The sequence below is a fragment of the Leptopilina heterotoma genome, unplaced genomic scaffold, assembly GCF_015476425.1.
Source record: "Leptopilina heterotoma isolate Lh14 unplaced genomic scaffold, ASM1547642v1 Lhet_60, whole genome shotgun sequence".
In the NCBI taxonomy this organism is placed as follows: Eukaryota; Metazoa; Arthropoda; class Insecta; order Hymenoptera; family Figitidae; genus Leptopilina; species Leptopilina heterotoma.
Genome location: NW_025111138.1, coordinates 2,910,816 through 2,932,398, shown reverse-complemented (window position 1 = coordinate 2,932,398; position 21,583 = coordinate 2,910,816). Strand labels below are relative to the sequence as shown.

The 21,583-nt window shown below is 22.8% G+C and overlaps 3 protein-coding genes across 4 annotated transcripts in view; 2 read left to right on the top strand and 1 right to left on the bottom strand.

Annotated features, from left to right (window-relative positions):
- The window catches only part of LOC122509273 (ER membrane protein complex subunit 8/9 homolog), a 2,953-nt gene extending 1,747 nt beyond the window's left edge, over positions 1-1,206 (top strand). The window contains exons 4-5 of the mRNA XM_043623208.1: positions 699-793; positions 878-1,206. Coding sequence (XP_043479143.1) covers positions 699-793; positions 878-1,049 — 267 coding nt within the window. The 3' untranslated portion in view covers positions 1,050-1,206. The remainder of the gene's footprint in view (positions 1-698; positions 794-877) is intronic.
- Positions 1-12,125, top strand: part of LOC122509274 — a 22,983-nt gene extending 10,858 nt beyond the window's left edge. Inside the window, exon 7 of the transcript XR_006302336.1 lies at positions 12,084-12,125. The gene's annotated coding sequence lies outside the window, so the exon portion shown is untranslated. The remainder of the gene's footprint in view (positions 1-12,083) is intronic.
- Positions 5,919-21,583, bottom strand: LOC122509272 (dual specificity protein phosphatase 15-like). 2 transcript variants are annotated; one of them, XM_043623206.1, is made up of 9 exons: positions 21,451-21,583; positions 19,180-19,273; positions 15,737-16,101; positions 12,082-12,198; positions 10,574-10,698; positions 10,316-10,487; positions 9,954-10,132; positions 9,274-9,462; positions 5,919-7,386 (listed from the first exon to the last, which is right to left on the bottom strand). In XM_043623206.1, the coding sequence occupies exons 3-9, from the start codon at positions 15,755-15,757 to the stop codon at positions 7,152-7,154; spliced, it is 1,038 nt and encodes a 345-aa protein (XP_043479141.1). In that variant the 5' UTR covers positions 15,758-16,101; positions 19,180-19,273; positions 21,451-21,583; the 3' UTR covers positions 5,919-7,151. The 2 variants fall into 2 exon arrangements, with proteins under 2 accessions (XP_043479141.1, XP_043479142.1); XM_043623207.1 differs by lacking the exons at positions 19,180-19,273; positions 21,451-21,583 and adding an exon at positions 18,697-18,757.

Genomic DNA, 21,583 nt, shown 5'->3' with positions numbered 1-21,583 from the left:
AGGAGTTCAATTATTTTTTGCAAATAATACAATTTTTTACTAGAATTCAATTATTTTTCTAAATAATAAAATTTTTCACGAGAATTCAATTATTTAGAAATATTTGAATAAAATTCTTTGCAAGCATTCAATTATTTCCATAAATAATAAAAATTCTTCGCGGGATTTCAATCAATTATCAATTATTCTTAAAAATTTTATTAAATATCTTCGAAAAAATTCAATTATTTAAAAAAGTTTTAATAAAATTCTTTATGAGAATTACATTTTGAAAAAAAATTCAATTATTTAATCAATTATTTATTTTTGTATTTAAATAATTTCATTCTCGTGGAATTTTCTAATAAGAATCAATTTAGAATTGAATAAAATAAAATAATTAAATTTTTGAATAATTTTATTCAAAAAACAAAAATTATTGAATTTTGAAAGAATTACCTTTGTAATTTTTAGAAATAGTTAAATTTCAAAAATGCGTTACATTGAAATCATTTAAAATATTTTAATTCCTGTAGACAAAATAAATAGGTTTTTTAAATATTTATTTTAAAAAATTATTTTTTTTTTAATGTAATTAAGAAATTATTAAAAAAATTGAGTCAAGTTTTCGATATCTACTTTTTTCTGTATTTAAGCTACTTTTTTAAAATTAATTATCGAGTTTTATTCTTTGAAATATTAATAAAATTATATTTTAGATAAATAACAAGGAAATGAATTACAATATGGATATTAATCCACTGAGGGTCTCTCAACACGCGGACGGAAAGTGGAAATCAAAGGACAAAGCAGAGTTTGTATTCCATAAATTGTTACTCTATAATAATTAATGAAAAATTTTGACAATTTTTAATCTTCTTTCTATTTTATCTTTCAGCATAAATTTCGAAGGAGGAAAAACACTCTTTGAAACAATGTCCTGTTTAATGAAAGAAGAAGACTGTAAAACATTAGTTGATTTTGACAATCATCTTGACAATATTGCTTTAGATTGGCAAAATTTAAAGCTCAACGATAGAATAGAAGAAGTAATGGGAAATAATCAATAGGTTGGAAAATTTACTAATTTATTTCAATTTTAATGCTATCCACAAATATTCTGTTTTTTCACACGTTCTCTGTCATCAATCAAATGAAAGCCACATAAACGTTAAATGTAAATACCCTGTAGAATTTATATTAAAAAAATTGTTTTTATTTACGAAATCTTTTTCAATAGCGTATTCTTTTTTTGAAAAATTGCTCATAACGCTCATAACAAGAGAACTATAAAAAAATGCATTTATAACTGAATTTTTGAACTAGAAAAATAATTTTTTCTAGTACATTTAGAATAGAGTAAAGAATAAAGAAAAAATAAAATAGTAGTAAAGAAAAGAGTAAAGAATGAATAAAATAATAGAATAAAGAATAAATCAAATAATGGAGTAAATAATGAATTAAAAGGAATAATTTCATAAATAAAAAATCAGATCTGAGGAACATACCTTTATTGATTATTTGAAAACGTTTGTTTTTATTTCTTTGTTTTTTGCCTTGCTGAAGTTAAGTTCAATTATTATACTGAATTATAAAATAAGTCAGTATAACGCAACAATAACAATTTAAAATTGGAAAATCTTGCGCCATGAAATTTTCTACAAATAATCTTTACACACAAGGGTTAAACTGCTGGCAAAAATCAGGTACACAATTCATTATGATTTTTTATACATGAACATGTTGCTAAAAGTAAAGGGGGCCCGAAAAGAGAGTAAATTTATTCGATTCTCTCTCTCTATTAAATTTAAAATACTGCGTGGAAAAATACTACGCGTGCAGGATGCTGCATTATCTTAAGCTAGATTTCTTTTTTTTTATTTTTCAACTTAACTAATTTGGTTCATCACATATATTTCCTAACATTGAATATAATTTTTTTTTTCACTTTTTTTAAAGCTTATTCTAGCGGATAAAGGTTTTTTTATCCAGCTACGTTTTTCATTTGCTTTCAAAGTACATGATATTTCTAAATTGTAATCCAAAAATAGCACCGATTCTTTCTACAGTACATATCGACATTTTTTTCTTCTTTTAATTTGAAAGTATAATTCGATTCTTTTTTGTTTTCTTAATTTGTACACTTTGAAATATTTAATTAGAAATTATAATCATTAAAGTGATATCAGTAATTAAATAATTCAGTATCTTCAAAGAAAATTAATTTAATTAATTAAATTTCAATAAATTTATTAATTTTTTTATCAGTTATTTTTTAATTAATTGTACATAATCCTCAATTTTCAAATAATAATTATAACTTTGTTTTTATGTTAGGAATAATTGAATTTTGTAAAATTAAATATTACAGGGTTGCCACAAAAATTTGATTTTATTTTTCCCTGACATTTTGACTTTTTCCCTGACCCTAAAGAAAAAGAAAATAAAAAAAATATTCTGTTGCACTCTAAAAATAATTAGATATACAAAAATTTTTTTTCAAAAACTTATTTTTGAATATTTTTAATAATTGTAAAATTATTCAAAACTTCAACAGTTTTTTTTAAATAAATATTTAATTATATTTTTCCACAGGAAATAAGATTTTCAAATTTTCAAATCTTTTGAATTTCAACAATTTATATAAGAATCACTGTAACTTCTCAAAAATTATTTTCAAGATTTTAATTCAATTATTTCCTAGAATTTTAAACTAAAATTCTTCTCTGAATCAATTATTTTTAATAATTTTTGAGAAAGTTCTTTGAGAATTCAATTATTTATTCAAAGAAAATAAAAAGTTCATCTAAAAAATTTCACATCTTTTGAAATTCAATAATTTATATGTAAGAATCATTGTAACTTTCCAAAATTATTTTCAAGATTTTAACTCAATTATTTTAAAATTAATAAAATTTTTATTTAATCTTTTCAAGATTAAATAATAACAAAAATTAATTAAAAAAAATTGTTCTGAATCAAAAATCATAATTAAATTTGTAAAATTAATTTAACATTCTAAGCCATAAAAAGAGTTACTTATATATTATTGTTGAAAAACTAATTTCTATTAATTAAAAATACGAGTTTCTAAAAATTTATTTTCTAAAAAAATGAATTTTATTTATTTTAATATCTCATACGAAGAATTAAAAAATTAATTTTTAGAAAGTTCAAATTACTTTTGTTTTTGTAAGTTTAAATCTTTATTAATTCAAATTTTCTTCTTGTATTGAATTTTATTAAAATTTGTCAAAATAATTGAATTATTTTGAATAATTTTATTAAATTACATTCAAAATATTTGAATTCATCTGAGAAAACTAAAAATCTTTAAAGTTTTTAAAAATAATTGTATTCTTTTGAGAAATCCCATTAAAATTCTAATGAAAATAATTGAATTCCGGCGGAAAATTTTATCATTTATGAAAATAATTGAATTGTTATATGGAATTTTATTAAAATTTATTAGAAATAATTGAATTCTTTCAAGAAATTTAATTAAAATTTATTAAAAATAATTGAATTCTTTCAAGAAATTTAATTAAAATTTATTAAAAATAATTGGATTCTTTCAAGAAATTTAATTAAAATTTATTAAAAATAATTGAATTCTTTCAAGAAATTTAATTAAAATTGTATTGCAAGTAATGAAATTTCCGTGAAGAAATTATTGAAAATAATAAATTGGATTCCTGCGAAGAAGTTCATTAAAGTTTTTGAAAATAATATATATAATAATAATTAGTTAATAAATAAATTTTATAAATTTTGAATCAGAAATTATTCAAAATTTGCTAGTTACTTATAAAAATTGTAAACACTACTTTTCTAAAATTCAATTATTTTTTGAATTATTAAGTAAAATCATTCGCTAAATAATAATTTATAAATAATAATTTTCTAATATTTCTTCAAGAATTAAATTATTCAAAAATAAATTCAATTTCAATTCTGTAAAGTTCAATTATTGTTAAAAATAGATCAAATTTAAAAATAAATAAAATATTTTCAATATTTATAATCGCTGGACAACAAAATTGAGAATTTTTATCATGAATTCTAGAAATTTAGTAGTTTTTCAATACTTTTGATAAAATTTCCCGACTTTTTCCTGATTTTCCTGACCTGTGGCAATCCTGTTATTACCAAATTCGTAAATAATAATGTATAAGTAAATATTAATTTTTTTAAATTAAAAAAACTATTTTTCCAAACGTTTTTCGCACTCATAAATGATAATTATACATTGATATTTATTAAAAAGTTGAGATATGGTGCCTAAGGCGAGTCAAGCTTACAATGTGCATATTAATTTGCTTTCCCTCCAATTAATATTTAAATTCCAACGCTTTTTATCGGGTATCACTGTTATAATTTTTCTCGCATTTTAATTCTTGATCTTAACAAAAACAACGTGTGATGTTCCAGACATAACACGTATATCATTTTCAGTATCAAAAATACTTGCTCGGATCTATAATCGTATTTTTTTTCTTTTGGTGCATCAGTGCCAACTACATCTAATAGTCGTTAAATATATTCGCATCTCTGATTTAATTCCCTTCTTCGACAGACCAAAAAAAGAGGAAAAATTCATTTTTGTACTATTTTTCTTTACCTATATGGACTGAATTATTATTTTATTTCCAAGTTTCAGAATATATATTAAGAAAATAAAATTTCCAGGTACTTTCATTGTTTTTCATTTGTGTATAAAAGAACAAATTAAGGCTGCGTCTACAATAGAAAAAAATAATGTGTAATTTGTAGTGTAATGTGTATTGTTTTTGGCATTGACAACTGTCAGGGGCAATTACACTGTATATTACACAATTTTCTACACATTATTTTTTCTGTTGTAGACGCAGCCTAAAGAAATAATTTTTCAGATCTGTTGACGAAAGGATTCAACACAGCCAAAGATTTTTTTTTACCTAAGCAATGTGATTATGTTTCAGTGTTTGGTTTATAAAGTCATTGTTTGCTGTTTCAACTTGCATCGGTGATAATGATGGATTTTTTTTAATGAGAATATTGTTTTCTAAATGAAGGAGAGAAAAATTAATGAATGTCTTTGAATCATTGAATTAGTGAAGATTATGGGCACTGAAAATAAAGTAGTAATTCATTTGAATAAACAAATTCTTAAGTATAATTATTAGCTGCGTAGTCCCTTGTATGTTGATTATTTTTAAATTCATTTATTCCACACTATCACGTCCGCAAGTATTTATTTAAGATTATTGCATAGAAATAACTTCGTTTTAAAATTCTTCAGTTGATTATTTTCGAATTTTGCAAGAAGAATGAAAATTCGAATTAAAAATATTTCGGTTCACTTAAAATAGAAATTTGAAAATTGCACTGTTTTCTAAATTTACTATTATAATTTGCCTACTTATAGCTAGAGAATTAAAACTACATTTCAAATGCACTGCATTTTCAAATTTGTCATTAAAACTCAGTTTTTTATTTTTTTGTATAAAATTGCAGCATCGACGATATTTTCAGTTTTAAAAACCTACTTCATATTGATAGTATCGCTTAATTTCCCTTTTGTTTAGGAATAACATTTAAAATTAAATTTTCAATTAAAATCTTTAATAGTTTTTAGTTGAAATAAAGTAGAAATTCTTTTTTCGAAACTAATTTACGATGCTCCCAAATTTTTAATATTTACATACAAATTTCGCGCATCGAGCTTAGTGATCGTGTGTGTTTCTTTATACATTGCTTTTTGTGCAATTTTTTCAAAGCCCTGGAATTTTCGTATGAACTTTTTCAATTTCACTAACTAAACGATTTTCAAGAAAATATTTTCAAGAAAGAAAATTTTCATGTCTTCGAATTTCACTTTTTTAAATATTGATTCCTCGAGAACTTTAAGAGATTATTTTCTTAAAGTTCATAAAGTCTTCATACTAAAAATTCCGATATTTAAATTTTATGATACACCTATGATGCTGATGATTATTATTAGATACACTTTATGTGCATATTTACAAGTTCATATAACTTTTTTTTTTGCCAACAATTATAAAATTTTCTAAACACCCCACAACAACATTACTTCACTTGTGTTTGTAAATAACAATTGCATATGTTATTTTTAATGCATTTTTTATTATTATTATTTTTCTTCTTATCTCTTGCATCACTTTTAAGAAAGCCAACAATCTTTTTGGACGGCTGCGCGATCAAATGCAGGACTCTTTTGCAAAAAAAAAGTTGAGCGATCCTCAACGTTTAAAATTGTTTTTCATTAAAATAGCCTTCCACACTTTATTTATATATTTGTATAAGATGTTAAAATTGTCCAATAAGCTCAAGCGTGATCTTAATTAGCAAACTTCTGAAAGACATCGAATCGGCATTTAGCAAATCCTTATTAACATTTTTTTTTTTTGGATTTTGCATGGACACTGCCTGGACGTGACATTTATGCAATTTTTGTTTACAATAAAAACCGAACATTTCATTCGGAGACCGGCAGTTTTTTTTAAACGAAGAGAAAAATAAAGATTGTCGATATTCTCGATTTTTATCACGAACGTTAGTTTTAGAATTAATTTCATTGACTCTTAAAGAAAAATACTGAATAAATTAGAAAAATTCGTATTTTCTAATTTCAATTTATCAGATAATTTATTTTGATAAGTTAAGAATTCTTACTCTCACTAAATAACGGTTAACACTTTTTTTTAACGAATTAAACTCGATAACAGATCTACAAAATATATTATCTAAAAAAAGAGTCGGATTTTATTAAAAATCTATCGATTGGTACCTACAAAAAAAAACATTTCTCATTTCAAACATATTCATTTGAAAAATGTTCTATAGAAATTTGACTAGATCCTCGGTCTCTTAATGCCAAAGAAAATGGAGTTTCAAATTATGGACTAAATTTGTCCTTCTTTATTTCTCTTTCTTAAAAATCACTATGATGGCTCAAAAAAGCGAAGTGTGTAAATTTGCCTCACCTTATACGTATTAGAATATTCGTGTCGTGTCCTGATGATAAAATCAGGTAAAAACTGTTCGTTTTCGTCAGATATTATTCGTTTTGAACTTGTTTCTCTTTTTATGGGGGGCGACGGCGTTTGTGAAAATTGAATGGTAAAAAGTCATTTCGTCAGATTCCGAAAGGGACTGACGAATTCATAATGCTACGTCAACGGTGACGGAGATTCGGGTGGCACTGGAAGTTGAGGAGTTTGTCGTGATGGCACACGCCTTGGCCAGTGTTGGGGAGAAACTGGCGGCGTTGTCCTTGGCGTCACTGGAGCGGAACCTGCCGTTAACCTCCAGGAACTTCCTGGCCCACTTCGACCCATATTAGAAAGACTGATACTGCTGCTGCTGCATGCCACCGCTGCTGAGAGATCAACTCTTGATACGGCACTTGAATTTAAAAAACAATATCCAATTATTTCGGTTCTATTTAATTAATTTGAAAAATTAATTTTTAATTCCTAAAAAAATAGTCGAATAATTTAAACGATTTTATTTTATTTTAATTATTTTTCTTTTTTTCAAATAATTAATCTTCTATCTTTTATCATCATTGAATTCTTGTAAAGTATTTATAAAAAAATTTGAAAATAATTGAATTCATTTCAAGAATTTTATCAACATTTTTTTCAATAATTGAATTTTTCCGAGAAAATGTAATTAAAATTGTATTGAAAATAATTTAATTCTTGGCATGATTTTTATTCAAATTCTTGAAAATAGTGAAGTTTTTTATAACAATTTTTAGTGAAAATTTTGAAAGTAATTAAATTTTCTAAAGAATTCAATTATTTTCAATAATTGTAATAAAATTCTTAGCAAAAAGTTAATTTATAGATAATAAAAATCTTCGTAAAGAATTCAATTATTTTTATGTTTAAATAATAAAATTCTTACCAGGATTTCACATATTTTCAATACAATTTTAATTGATTTTCTTCGAAAATTTCAACTATTTTTAAAAATCTTGTAAAAATTCTCAGAGAAAATCCAATTATTTAAAAAAATAATTAAATATTTCACTTGAGTCCAATTATTTAATAAACTTTTAATAAAATTCAATTATTTTCTTCAATAATTAAATTTTCGATGGAATTGAATTATTTTAAATACAATTTTAATTGCATTCTAGGGAAAATTAAATTTTTTTTAGAGATTTTTTTTAAAATTCTTTGAAAGAATTCAATAATATCAATAAATAGTAAATTTTTCCCAGGAATTCAATTACTTTAAATACAATTTTAATAAAATTCTTCTAAAAAATTTACATATTTTTTAAAACTTTGCAAAAATTCAATATTATTTGTAGAAATAATAAATTTTTGCGCAGGAATTCAATTGTTTTCAGACATATGTAATTAAATTGTCGATGTACTGAAAATCATTGAATTCTTTGAAAGTGTAATTTATAAAAAAATTTTAAAATAATTGAATTTTAAGAAGAATTTCTTTTATGTTTTTAAAATAATCGTCTTTTTTATTAATTGTAATTAACAATTTTCCTATTAAATATTATATTAAAATTATACATAAAAAATTAAATTCTTTTAAACAAAGTTATTAGAGTTTTTGTAAATAATTAAATTTTTTTAATCATTTCATTAAATTTCGTAAAAATAATGTAAATTTTTTAAATAATTTTAATTGAAAATTTTGAAAATAACTGAAATTTACAAAGAATTTTATTAAAAACTTTTGAGAACAATTGAATTGTTAAGAAAAATTTTATTAAAATTTTTTAAAATAATTGAACCCGTTAGAGAAATTTTATTGAAATTATCTTGAATATAATTGAATTTTTTTCCAGAAATTTAATTAAAATTGTACCTATTGAAAATAATTGAATTTCTCAGAAGAATTTTATTATTTACAAAAATAATTGAATTCTTGCCAAGAATTTCACAATTTATAAAAATAAGTGAATTGCTTCAAAGAATTTTATTACAATTTTTAAACATAATTGAACCTGTTAGAGAAATTTTATTAAAATTATCTTGAATATAATTGAATTTTTCTAGAAATTTAATAAAAATTTTATTAAAAATAACTGAATTTCTTAGAAGAATTTTACTACTTACAAAAATAATTTAATTCTTGCCAAGAATTTTACAAACAATTCATAAAAATAATTGAATTGTTTCGAAGAATTTTTTATCAGAATTTTTAGAATTAAATAGATAGAATTAAGTTCAAGTTTAATTAACTTTAAATTAAATTAAAGGAAAAATTTCTAGAGGAAAATATTATTCGGTAATTTAGGAAAATAGAGTGAAATACCGTGATGGAGGAGCAGATCCATGATAACCAAGTGAACCACTTCGTGCTTTTAGGGCAGAAACCGAACTACATGATCTGGGCAGAGCTGGTGATGGTGGCGCCGAAGGTAACATTCTCGGGGTTTGAGGTGGAGTTCTTCCACCAGTTAGACTTCCAGTACTGCTTGAAGACGATTTTCTTCGCAATGTTCTAGTAAAAAGCAATGATGATTATTTTATTTTAGTTTTTTTCAATAAGAATAAATTGGACAAAATAAAATGAATGAAAAGTAAGAATAAACAAAAATAAAATAAATAAAAAATAAATAAATATATTAAAAATGAAATAAACGCATAATAAATAAAATAAATTTAAATTAAATATAAAAAATAAAATAAATGCAAAATAAATAAAATAAACACAAAATAAATATAAGAAATAAAATAAATGCAGAATAAATAAAATAAACACAAAATAAATAAAATAAATACAAATTAAATATAAAAAATGAAATAAATACGAAATAATTGTAAAAAATGAAATAAATACAAAAGAAATATAAAAAAATAAAATAAAGACAAAATACTTGAAACAAATAAAATAAATATAAAATGGATATAAAAAATAAAGTAAAATAAAAAATACTATTAAATTTGGAAGAACAATAAAAATTGTAGAAAAAAAGTTTGACGGAAGAGCACCTTTTGGAAGGTTGCCTGCATAATCCGGTCGGACAAGGACGACCCATAGCGCATTTTCCCTCGCAGACTTCCCGAGCCAAAGCTAAAGTCTCATAATTTCTTAAAGTCGCTCTACAAGCTTCGCCATCGGTTGAGGCGAGAGCCAAACTGGGAAAACGTTCTTTTAACCTTCTCCTTTCCTATATTAATAAATACAGAAAATAAAAACTATATTAATAATCGTTGTATTCCGAAAGTGTATTAGCAGTTTGAAGTCAGTAATTTTTGCTTGCTTTCTTTTCATAATTAATTTTATAAATTAATAATAATAAATTTCCACAAGAGCTTGAGTATGATTATAAAAATTTTAAAAATATATAAACCTCTTGAAGACGAATAGCTTCGAAATCTTCGAGTTGTTGTTGAAATCCAACATTTGGATTTGCCACGGCTCGTCCAACTCTCACCACTTTAAGAGCATCTTTCCACGATAAATTAGTGGTACTCATGATGTATGCGACCGCAACTGTCACACTTCGTGACATCCCGGCTAAACTGAAATTCAAACAAATATGAATTTTTTTTCTGGAGAAAAAGATGTACCAAGAACTTGTTCAAAAGTAATTTGCAATTATTTTTACCAGTGAATTAAAACATTGCCTCCTCGAAGACGTGCTGCATGAATGAAATCATTGCAGAGAGAAAAATATTGTGATAAATTTTGGTCCGGTGTATCTGCCGCTAAAATGCACAAGTAATGCTTGTCCTGTAAGATAATAGATACTAGATAACTTCAAATTTAATTCTTGTATTGAATTTTATTCAATCTTATGAAAATAATTTAATTCCATTGAAGAATTTTATTATTTATGAAAATATTTTAATTCTTGCGAAGAAATGTCTTATTTATGAAAATAATTGAATTCTTGCGAAGGATTTTACAATTTATAAAAATAATTGAATTGTTTCGAAGAATTTTATCTGAATTTTTGAAAATAATTGAATTTTTTTAAGGAATTTTATGAAAAATTTTGATAATAATGATTTTTTTAAAAAAATTGTATTAAAACTGTTGAAAATAATTGAATTTTTATTAAAATTCTTGAAAATAATAGAATTTAATTAATATTTATAAAAATAATTGTATTCTTCCGAGAAATTCTATAAAAATTGTATTGAAAATAATTGAATTCCAGTGAAGAATTTTTTCCACAAGAATTCAATTATTTTAAATACAATTTTAATAAATATTCTTCTAAAAAATTAAATTATTTTTAAAAATTTTCCAAAAATTCAATTATTTGTAGAAATAATAAATTTTTTCGCAGGGATTCAATTATTTAAAAAAGTTTTTAATAAAATTCTATTCAAGAATTCAATTATTTTCAGAAATGATTAAATTATCGATGTACTGAAAATTATTGAATTCTTGTAAAGTATTTATAAAAAAATTTGAAAATAATTGAATTCATTTTAAGAAGTTTATCAACATTTTTTTCAATAATTGAATTCTTTCGAGAAAATGTAATTAAAATTATTGTATTGAAAATAATTTAATTCTTGGCAAGATTTTTATTAAAATTCTTTAAAATAATTGAATTGTTTCCAAGGATTTTATTTGAATTTTTGAAAATAGTTGAATCTTTTGAAGGAATTTTACTAAATATTTTGAAAATAATAATTTTTTAACAAAATTTGCATCAAAATTGTTGAAAGTAATTATTAGGTATATTAATTAAATAATTAATTAATTTTATTATTATTAATTATTATATTGAAATTCTTGAAAATAATCGAATTTAATTAATATTTTTAAAAGTAATTGTATTATTTCGAGAAATTTTATTAAAATTGTATTGAAAATAATTGAATTGCTTTTAAAAATATTATTATTTCACGCGCTGGCGCTCGTATCATTTGTTGGTAATTTAATAATTTTTATGTCGAATTTTATTAAAATTTGTTAATAATAATTGAATTCTTTCGAGAATTCTTTTATGAGTTCTAGAAATTCAATAATTATCTAGTACTTTTGATAAAATTCCTTGACTCTTCCCTGATTTTCCTGACCTGGGGCAACTCTGTAGTAAATAATAAAGTAAAAGAAATTAGCAGCTAAATTAATTAAAAAAATAATTTTTTTGCTTACAGAATGAAGACGACGTGCTGCATCATGAATGGCAAGGATGTGAGTGATTTCATAACGCTCCAATTGTGCAGCATCCTTACTGTCACGATAATTGCCAACGTAAAGACCCGGCAAGACCTTGACAAAAAAAAAGGTAATTAACGTACTGTGCTGACAATTTAATAATTTATCACAAATTTCATTCAGTCCCAAAAAATACACATATCGATAAAATTTTGTCGAGCAGTATTATTACTGATCCAAAACTAATAATTTAAATTCTTCATTCATATTAAAAAAAACTAATTTAGTTACTTAATAAAAATATAAAACATAAAAAAAACCTAATTCAATTATTACCTATTCGATTTAAAGTGAAAAATCAAAGAAGATAAAAATGGAGAAAATGTTGATTCTATTTTCACCGTTGTCATAAAGATCAAAAAAAAAATTTATTTTTACTTGTTCTAAAAGTAAATTAACTGTCTAAAAGAAGAATGTATTATTTTTTATGAAAAAAAGAGAAGAAAAAGTATTAGTGAATGAAGGAATATTGTGGGAGTCACTTTAAAATGAGGACATGACATAAAATGCAGACAGATATAGATATTGACGTTGATAAGTTTCCTTTATGAATATGTATAATGTGTCGACTGCTCTAGGTACCAAAGTTTGATATGATTTTTAAATTACCTAGTCGATAGAATAATTGTAAAATAGTTCAACAATCTTGACACAATATCTATAGAAGAGTATTCGTCGGAAATTTTCAATAATCCACTGATATTATCATTCTAATTTCTAATTTCATTCTAATGATTCTAATTATCACATTTTCTCCTCTTCATTGAAATTATCAATCAATTATCAATATTCAATTTTTTGTCTAAATAATTAGCTTTTATTTTTAGACTACAATCAAACTATAAATTTAAGAGTAATTTTATTTAATTATTAAAATAATTCCTTCGACTTAAATTACACAAAATTGAAAAGTAAAATTATTTAAATTTTCTTAAATTAAAATGAGAAATATTGAAAAATTTCTTGTAGATCTTTTGGGCCACGACCTGTTTTCAGAAATATATTTTAATACAATATTCACAAGTTAATAGATGTAAATTTAATTATTTGAAACAATTTAATTATTCTATCACGAAGGTATAAGTATTCGCAAACTTTATAAATAAATCAGTTCTTAAATGCGAATATGAAACCAATGAAAAGAGCGATTTACACCTGAGAATCAATACAAGTGAATTTTACGAAGATATGTAGTAATAATTTTATACAGTACATATTTTTTTTATTCAACTTCTATTCGATTTAAAAAATTAATTTTTTGAATTGAAATAGAATTTTCAAATAAACTAAAAATTTATTTTTTGAATCAAATAGAAATTTTAAATAAAGTTTTAAATAAACTAAAAAAGAATTTGCAATAAAAAAAAGTTGTTCATTGATTAATGGAATATTTCCGTTTTTCGGATTAGAAAAAAATGAATAAAATTGTCATAAATCATAAAGTGACTGTTAGTATTTTATTGGACGAACGCCAAGCAAAAGTGGTCTACGGCATTGTTTAATTTATGCCAAAAAATAATTTCCCTTTTGGCTCAAATCGAACACTAAATCACAACTCTTATTTGACCAATTAAAGAATACCGAAAAACTATTCTAAAATAGTTTTGCCATTATAGATGTAAACTAATTTTTCTCTATAAAGAAAAAAAAACTTATGATAAACTTTTATAAATTAACCTTTCCCTTTTTTTATGTCAAACAAAAAAATCTATTTTGAAAATTTATTATAAAATCTATTTATAAAAATGTGACTTTATACTATTTTATGTTTCATAATTTTATTTTTAACACAAAAAATTATTTTTCATTAGTATTTTATTGAGTTATCACTGAAAATTGATTTTCTATTTTTTTAATTTTTACTAAAGTTATTCAAAAGTTTAATAATTTTTTACATAAAGTAGTATTAAAATATTATTTTTAAATATTATCAATTAAAATATTAAATAATTTTTATTTTCAGAGCTTCTGAATTTAACTATTTATAAAAATAGCTACTATAACTTCCCCACAATTCAATTTATTTTCTAGAATTTTAAACTAGAATTATTTTGAATTATTATTTTGAAAGTAATTGAATTTTATGAAGAATTTCTTTCAAATTTTTACGATGAACGTGTTTATTAATAATTTGTAATTAAGCATTTGATTATTAAATTTTATGTATTAATTTTTTTTTAAATAATTGAATTCTTCAGAGAATTTTATTACAGTATTTGAAAATAATTGAATTCCTGAAAAGAATTTTATTACTCATAAAAATAATTAAATTCCTATAAGGAATATTATCAAAACTTTCAAAAATAATTGAATTCATGACAGAATGTATATTACAGTTTTTTAAAATAATTTAATTCCTGCGAAGAACTTTATTACTTTTGAAAATAATAGAATTCTTATGAAGAAAATGATTAAAATTTTTCTAATGAATTGAATTCATGCGAAGAATTTTATTACATTTTTTTAAAATAATTGAATTCCTGCGAAGAATTCTATTATACTTATGAAAATAATAGAATTCTTATAAAGAATATTATCAAAATTTTTCCAGTCAATATTGAATTCATTTGAAGAATTGAATTAAAAATATTAAATATAATTAAATTCCTAAAAAGAATTTTCCTAAAATTTAAAAAAAAAATTTATTACAAATAAAAATAATAAAAATAAAACAGAATTTTATTACTTATGGAAATAATAGAATTCATATAAAGAATATTATCAAAATTTTTCTAATCAATTGAATTCATTTGAAGAATTGAATTAAAAATATTAAATATAATTAAATTTCTAAAAAGAAGTTTCTTAAAATTTTTATAAATAATAGAATTTCTAAAAAGATTTTTATTATTTATAAAATAAATGAATTCTTGCAAAGAAATTTTATTAAAATTTTTGACAATAAAAATTGAATTGTTTTGGAGAATTTTATATTAAAACTTTTGAAAATAATATTAAATTCCTGAGAAGCACATTATTATTTATGAAAATAGTAAAATAAAAAAATACAAACTCAATTATTTCGGAGAAAATTTAAATTCTTCCAATGAATTTAATTAGAATTGTACTAAAAATAATTGAATCCTTATGAAAATTTTTATCAAAATTTTTGAAAATAATTGAATTTCTTCTAAGCTCATTTGTTTTTTTTTTGAAAATAATAAAATTTTTAAAAATACAAATTCAATTGTTCCGAAGAAAATTTAAATTCTTTCGAGGAATTTAATTAAAATTGTACTGAAAATAATTGAATTCTTCTAATGAATTTTTTAAAAAAATTTTGAAAATTGATTATTAAATTGTTTACAAGAAAATTAAAATTCTTTTGAAAATAAAAATCGGCAAAATTACATTTTATCAAAATAAATCGAAAAAAACTACGACTTTTCTTAAAAATAGTCGAAAAAAGTAAAAACTTTTCAATATTTGGTGCATATTTTTCAAAACATTACATTTTTGAATTTCAATATAATATAATTTTCAATAATAATGGCAAATTTTTCAATATTTCTCTCATATAAAATCTGAAAATAAACTGTTGCATTATTTATTAATAGAAGAAAGAAACAGAAAAAAAGAGAAAATGATTTACCTTGTTCATGCCATTGCCCATTTTGTCGTTTGAGAAAAAGACCTAGATTCTATTGTTTAAAGTCACAGCCAACGAGAACGTGATAATGATTGAAGATTTTAAAAACAGTTTTTTATCGGTGTAACATATTGTTTTCAAGAGATTCTACTCATCGAGCCCTCCATCCTTTCATTGTCATCATCTCTATCGTCTTCGGCCTCTTGAATTTTTTCGACGAAGGTGCCCATCCCATGTTGCACCTTTTTCGCTGTCTACAGCGTTTCATCTTCGATCCCTCGATTCGTCACTTATTCTTCTTTTAATCTTTTTCAATATTCACTCGACTGCATATACATGAATCTCATTCACGCCCGAATGAAACGATTCTATAAAAAAAACACGAAAAATGAAAATATCTGATAAAAGAGAAAGAAATTTATGAAGTCAAACTTTTATCTGAATTCGATATTCTTTTCTTTTCTTCTTTATCAATCTAAAAATATTTTCTCTCTCTCTCATTATCTTCGATCGTCTCTAATTTTATCCTTTAAATTTTCAATCGGAACTGAAATAATTTTTCATTTTCTGTAAATTTGATTTATTTATTAAATTTTTTTCTTTGAGAGAGAGAGAGAGAATTTTTTTTGTCTCAAAAAATACAAAAAAAATTTTAACGTTTATATTAATAATTTATAATTAAACTTTTTTTTAAATACTTTTTTTTGGAAATTATTTTAGAAAAATAGAAGAAGTTTAATTGATATTTGGTTTCATTGGGGGCTTGATAGTTGGAGTAGGAAGTTGTTAGTTAGACAATTTTCGTCGGATCGTAATTGGCTTTATCCACTTGATGTGTACTCTCACCCCATCTCGAAATGATATTCTATCTATATCTAGTGGTCGTTTAGCATTGTTTCAGTTTCAGATCAGTTAACATTCAATTACGTAATTAGATAAAAACAATAAATAATGTTGTAAATTGATATTTTGTTTTCCCCTGTACAATATTAATTTCCTCATATTGTACATTTACTCATATATTTACAACTAGGTCATTAGAAAACAATTACACGACAAACGAAAATTACTTTCCCAAAAAATCGACAAACAATTAAAAAAAAATAACACAAAATTTTATTTCTATTTTGTTTTCTATTTCTATAACAAAATTTAATTTCTATTCTATAGAAAAATTTGATCTATTGTTTTTATTTAGTAATTTATTTTGTCAAAATGTTAAGGACAATTAGATAAATTTTCTACCAAATTACAAACTGTGGTGATTTTTAAATTTGACGATTAAATGAGAGTTTTTTTTTAATTCAATTTGTTGAAATTGGAATTTCAAGCGAAACATAATCTCCATGCAATACTGAATTCAAATAAATGACACATATTGGCCACATCAGTTTCCATGAAAGCTATTCAACTGGTAAACATGTTTTGGTTCATATTCAATAAAAGTAATTGGATGTCCCAGATGGCACAGTCTTTTTTGTTTCTATAAAAAAAATAAGGACACTTTGAAAAATATGAAATATACTATTTTGCAATTTGTTTTGAATTATTCAGAATTAATTACTTCTCTACAACTTGTTTTAAATTGGTAATTTCTTTCAATTAATTTTCTTTTGTACTTTTTTATTCTTCTGTATTAATTTTTTTATCAATTTTTTAAATGCTTTTTGTAATATTGTAAATTTTTTTTTTTTTTTGAAAAAGAATGCTCAATGAGAAAATAAAATTTTTATTTCAAAAATGTTTCTATAAAGAACGAAAGAGGTGAATAATTTTTCACTCCGTTAATTAAGAATCTCTGCTAGTCCAGAAAATCTCAAGAGACTCATATAACATTATTATGTCACTTTCTGTATTATTTGCATGAAAATTCAGAATTACAATAACTGCTCTTGTTTTATGCAACAAAAAACGAAAATTTACAAGTTCGTTAATTTTCAATTGACAACATTATGCACAATCTTTTGTTACTAAAATTTTTAATAGCTTTATTTCAGTTAAATTTTACTCAATTTTTACTATTAACTTAGTTAAGAAACTGTTTTTTCATAATTTCCGAATTCTCTATAAATCAATTTTTATTTATTTAACATATACGAGCTTTTTTTTTTTAGTTAAAATTTATAATTCTTTATTTATGTTTATGTAAATAAAATAATCGCCAATTTGTAGGCAGTGTTTTCTTGTTTTGTAAATTTTTATCACCGCGAAAAAAAATTTCCCCAGTGAAATACATAAATTTTTACTACTTTCTTCGACTTTTTATGTAATATTTAATATTTTCAGATCTCGTGCATTGTTGGAATCATAAAACAGTCGCATTGCTGCATAAAGTAGGAATATTTGTTGAATCAATAATATTTTTCTTTCAATATGATGATAATAATATGCGAAGAGAGAAAAAAAGGATTTTTTTTAACGTTTTCTGGTAATGTGAAAATCGTTTTTCCATTGAAAACAAAAGTCGAACAAGAAGAGCAGAATGTGAATAGTTGAAATTTTCATTTCTTTTGTAATTCTTGTATAGAGGGAAAAAATTGAAAATCTTCTTTTCAAAAGTAAAAATTAGTCTATAAAATTTATTATACTAATAAAGCCATAGTACCAAATTTCGAAATAGAAAATCAAAAAATAATTTCATGATTTATTGCCTCTCATTGAAATGAAAAATTATTCACGTCAAATTTTCAATTTGTAATCATTTGTCACATTTTTTTCATAAGCAATATATCGAATAGTATCGATAATAGCATTAAAAAAACATTAAGGATGCACCACGCGACTCCAATTACTTTCATCTGGCTTCTCTGAATATTTTCTCTGAATATTTTTATATCTAATAATTTTAACAAGAAAAAAGAAGGAAAGAAAAATTAGTTTCCAAACTGTAAATAAATAGCTTATTGCGATGGAAGCAACAGATTGACTTGAATATAAAATTGATTACACGTCAAGTGTCTTACCCTAGAACGTTTAATTGAAAAGTTGAATTTTGCTTGAATTAAATATATTTGTATATTTTTTTTTTTTAAATAAGGAAAAAAAACTTAAAAAGAAAAAGAAAAAAAAGAAAAAATATAAAAATCAAGTAAAAAACGAAAAAAAAATGAGTTTTCGAATAATCACGGTCTTTAAAAAAAGTATGAGAGCAAGAAAGAGAAAAATGCACCAGGAAGTTAGAGAGTTGGTGCTAATCGCGTATCAAAAGGGCGAGCCGTGCGAAAACTGTCTCGCTGTTAAAAAAGCGCCCACAGACAGACACTGGGACCAACCAGGCGCAGGCGTCGCTTGCGCTCGATAACCTGGCCAACGAAATTGGTCTACTGGGGCATTGGAATGAGATCCCTGGGTCACACCACAACTTTGCGTTTCCTCGATTTACTTTCACTAATTGTCCAGCTAACTTGGCAAATTAATTACGTTTATATTACAAATAAATCGTGTACCTTTCTCTAAACGTGAAGTTGAAAATTTAGGGTTTCATTCGCTAAATTGCATATGCGACAACTGTTTTAAATCATAAGAAACTCGAACAAAAACCTGAAAGCAAATAAATTCAAATCACTTTTAAAAAACAATTCAAAAATCTATATTTAAGAGTAAACAAATTTCTTATTTTACAATTTTTCTTAATTTACTATATAATATATTCTATACATTTAAGATTTAATATTCCTAACTAAATATATTCAAAGTTTAATAATTCAAACTAAATATATTTAAGTTTTAATATTCCTAACTAAATATACTTAAGAATTAATATTTTTACCTAAATTTATTTATTATGAATATGTAAAGAAATGACGCTTATTTTTTTCTTTACAATTTCCGACAAATTATTTCCGACCCGAAATAATTTTTTCCACGTTATACAACATAAAGCAAGTTGTAGTAAAATGCAGAAACAAAATTCTGTGCATTTTTTTCTTTAAATATAGCAACTTAACACTTGAAGATCGTGGGAAAAAGCAGGAGACGAAAGAATCAATTATATACATATATGAATCTAGTTCAAACATATTAAAAAGAAAAAAAAGAACATAAAAAGTTTATTACTTAATAAAAATCTCACCAATTTTTTTTTCTTCAAATAAGTGCGAATAAAAAAATAATTTGCTATAAAAAATACTAATTTGTTAAAAATATTAAAAATAATAAAAGACTAATTTTGATAATAAATATTTGATAATAAAAATTATAATTTGATAAAAGTAGGATTTTAAATTATAATAAAAAAATTTGATAAAAAAGAAGCATTGATAGAAATATTTTAAATAATAAACAAATAATTTGATAAAAAATATAAAATTGATAAAAATATTTTATATGGAAAAGAAAATTTTTTTCAAAATTGTAATATTTAGTTATGATAATTATTTTCATTTTTCTTTTATAAATAAAATAATATATTTACATTGTTATAAATTCTTTTGGAGATTTATTGTTTTTATTAAATAAAGTCCCTTAGGGTAGAGTAGATAATTTAAACTAACGCCCTATGGACTTTTCCCCTAAGTCCTTGATGAGATTAACAACAAAGATAAAAAAAATCTAAATAAATACAAAATGTAAAAAAAATCCCAAAAGAGTAATTTAGAGAGTTATAAAAATATTCTTGTTTCTCTAATGCAATTTTTGTAATTTTTCAACTTAATTTACTGTGGAAAAATATAAAAGAGTTGGAAATGTAGCAAAATTCGACTATTTCTTACAAGCTATCATACTTTTTTATTTTAATAATTTACGGCTAATTAAATTGCTTCATAGAAGTCTCATGAATATACATTAACGTAGAAATGACTTTGTAGATTTTATATTCAAATTTTTTTATAATGTATTAAATTATTATTTTTTTTATTATTTTATTATTTTTTAAACCTCGAACCCTACAAAAGTAGAGAGAGTAAATGAACTATTATTATTATTTTTTAAGTCTCGAACCCTACAGTAGTAAAGAGTACAATTATTTTTTATTATTATTAAAAATGAAATATAAAATTTAGATTTACTTATATGAAGAATAAAATAATAAAAATAATAATAATAAATGTTCACTTTAAGTATTTGGCGTTAAATTATATTTTGAGAAAATTTACAATTTTTTATTTATTTAAATAAATTAATTAACGCTCTCTACCCTTCAATTAAAAATTCTGTTTCAATATAATTTTTAACGACTCGGGATAATTACGTTTCCGGCGGGATGGCGCGTTACCTTCATTATTATCTTTTAACACGTGACTCCATAGTACTTGTAATTTGAAAGCGTCAAAGAGTTTTTCTATGCACGCCAACACTTTAATATCCATAAAAATTTTAAATTACTTTAACAACAAAGTTGATCTTTAAATGATTGTAAAAAAATAATAATCATCTCAACACATAAAAAAGTACCAAGTGAACGTCATTTCTTTCATTTCCAAAAATTCATCTCAATTTTTAAACATTAAAATTGGATCATTCGGTTTCTTCTTTTTTCAAATGATGAAAAATTAATTCTCGATTAATCAATTCTTAATTCTTAATTAATCAATTCTTAAACCTTTCATAATTAATTCGTAACTCTTAATTAATTAAGAATTAATACAGAATTAATAAATAAAAATTAAATAATTCAGAATTCAGATCAATAAATTATTGGATCAAATTTTTCTGATAAAAATCAATCGATTTGCCAAATTTGAAAATTAGAAAATTTTGAAAATATTTATGCTTACTTCCAATTTTAATGGAGACTATGTTTTTTTTTCGTGTCTTGTTCAAATTTTAAGTTTTATTGGTATCCGCGACGAAGTTGAGTCATCCTTCGGGAATTATCGGCGTTGTGTTATTTCGTTCCCGGCAGTGGAG

Coding starts and splice junctions, on each gene's coding strand:
- LOC122509272 (XM_043623206.1), bottom strand. CDS start 15,757: ATGGGCAATGGCATGAACAAG. Junction 12,199..15,736: donor TGGGCAATGGCATGAACAAG/GTAAATCATTTT, acceptor TTTTTTGTCAAG/GTCTTGCCGGGTCTTTACGT. Junction 7,387..9,273: donor GGATCTGCTCCTCCATCACG/GTATTTCACTCT, acceptor TTTAAATTCAAG/TGCCGTATCAAGAGTTGATC.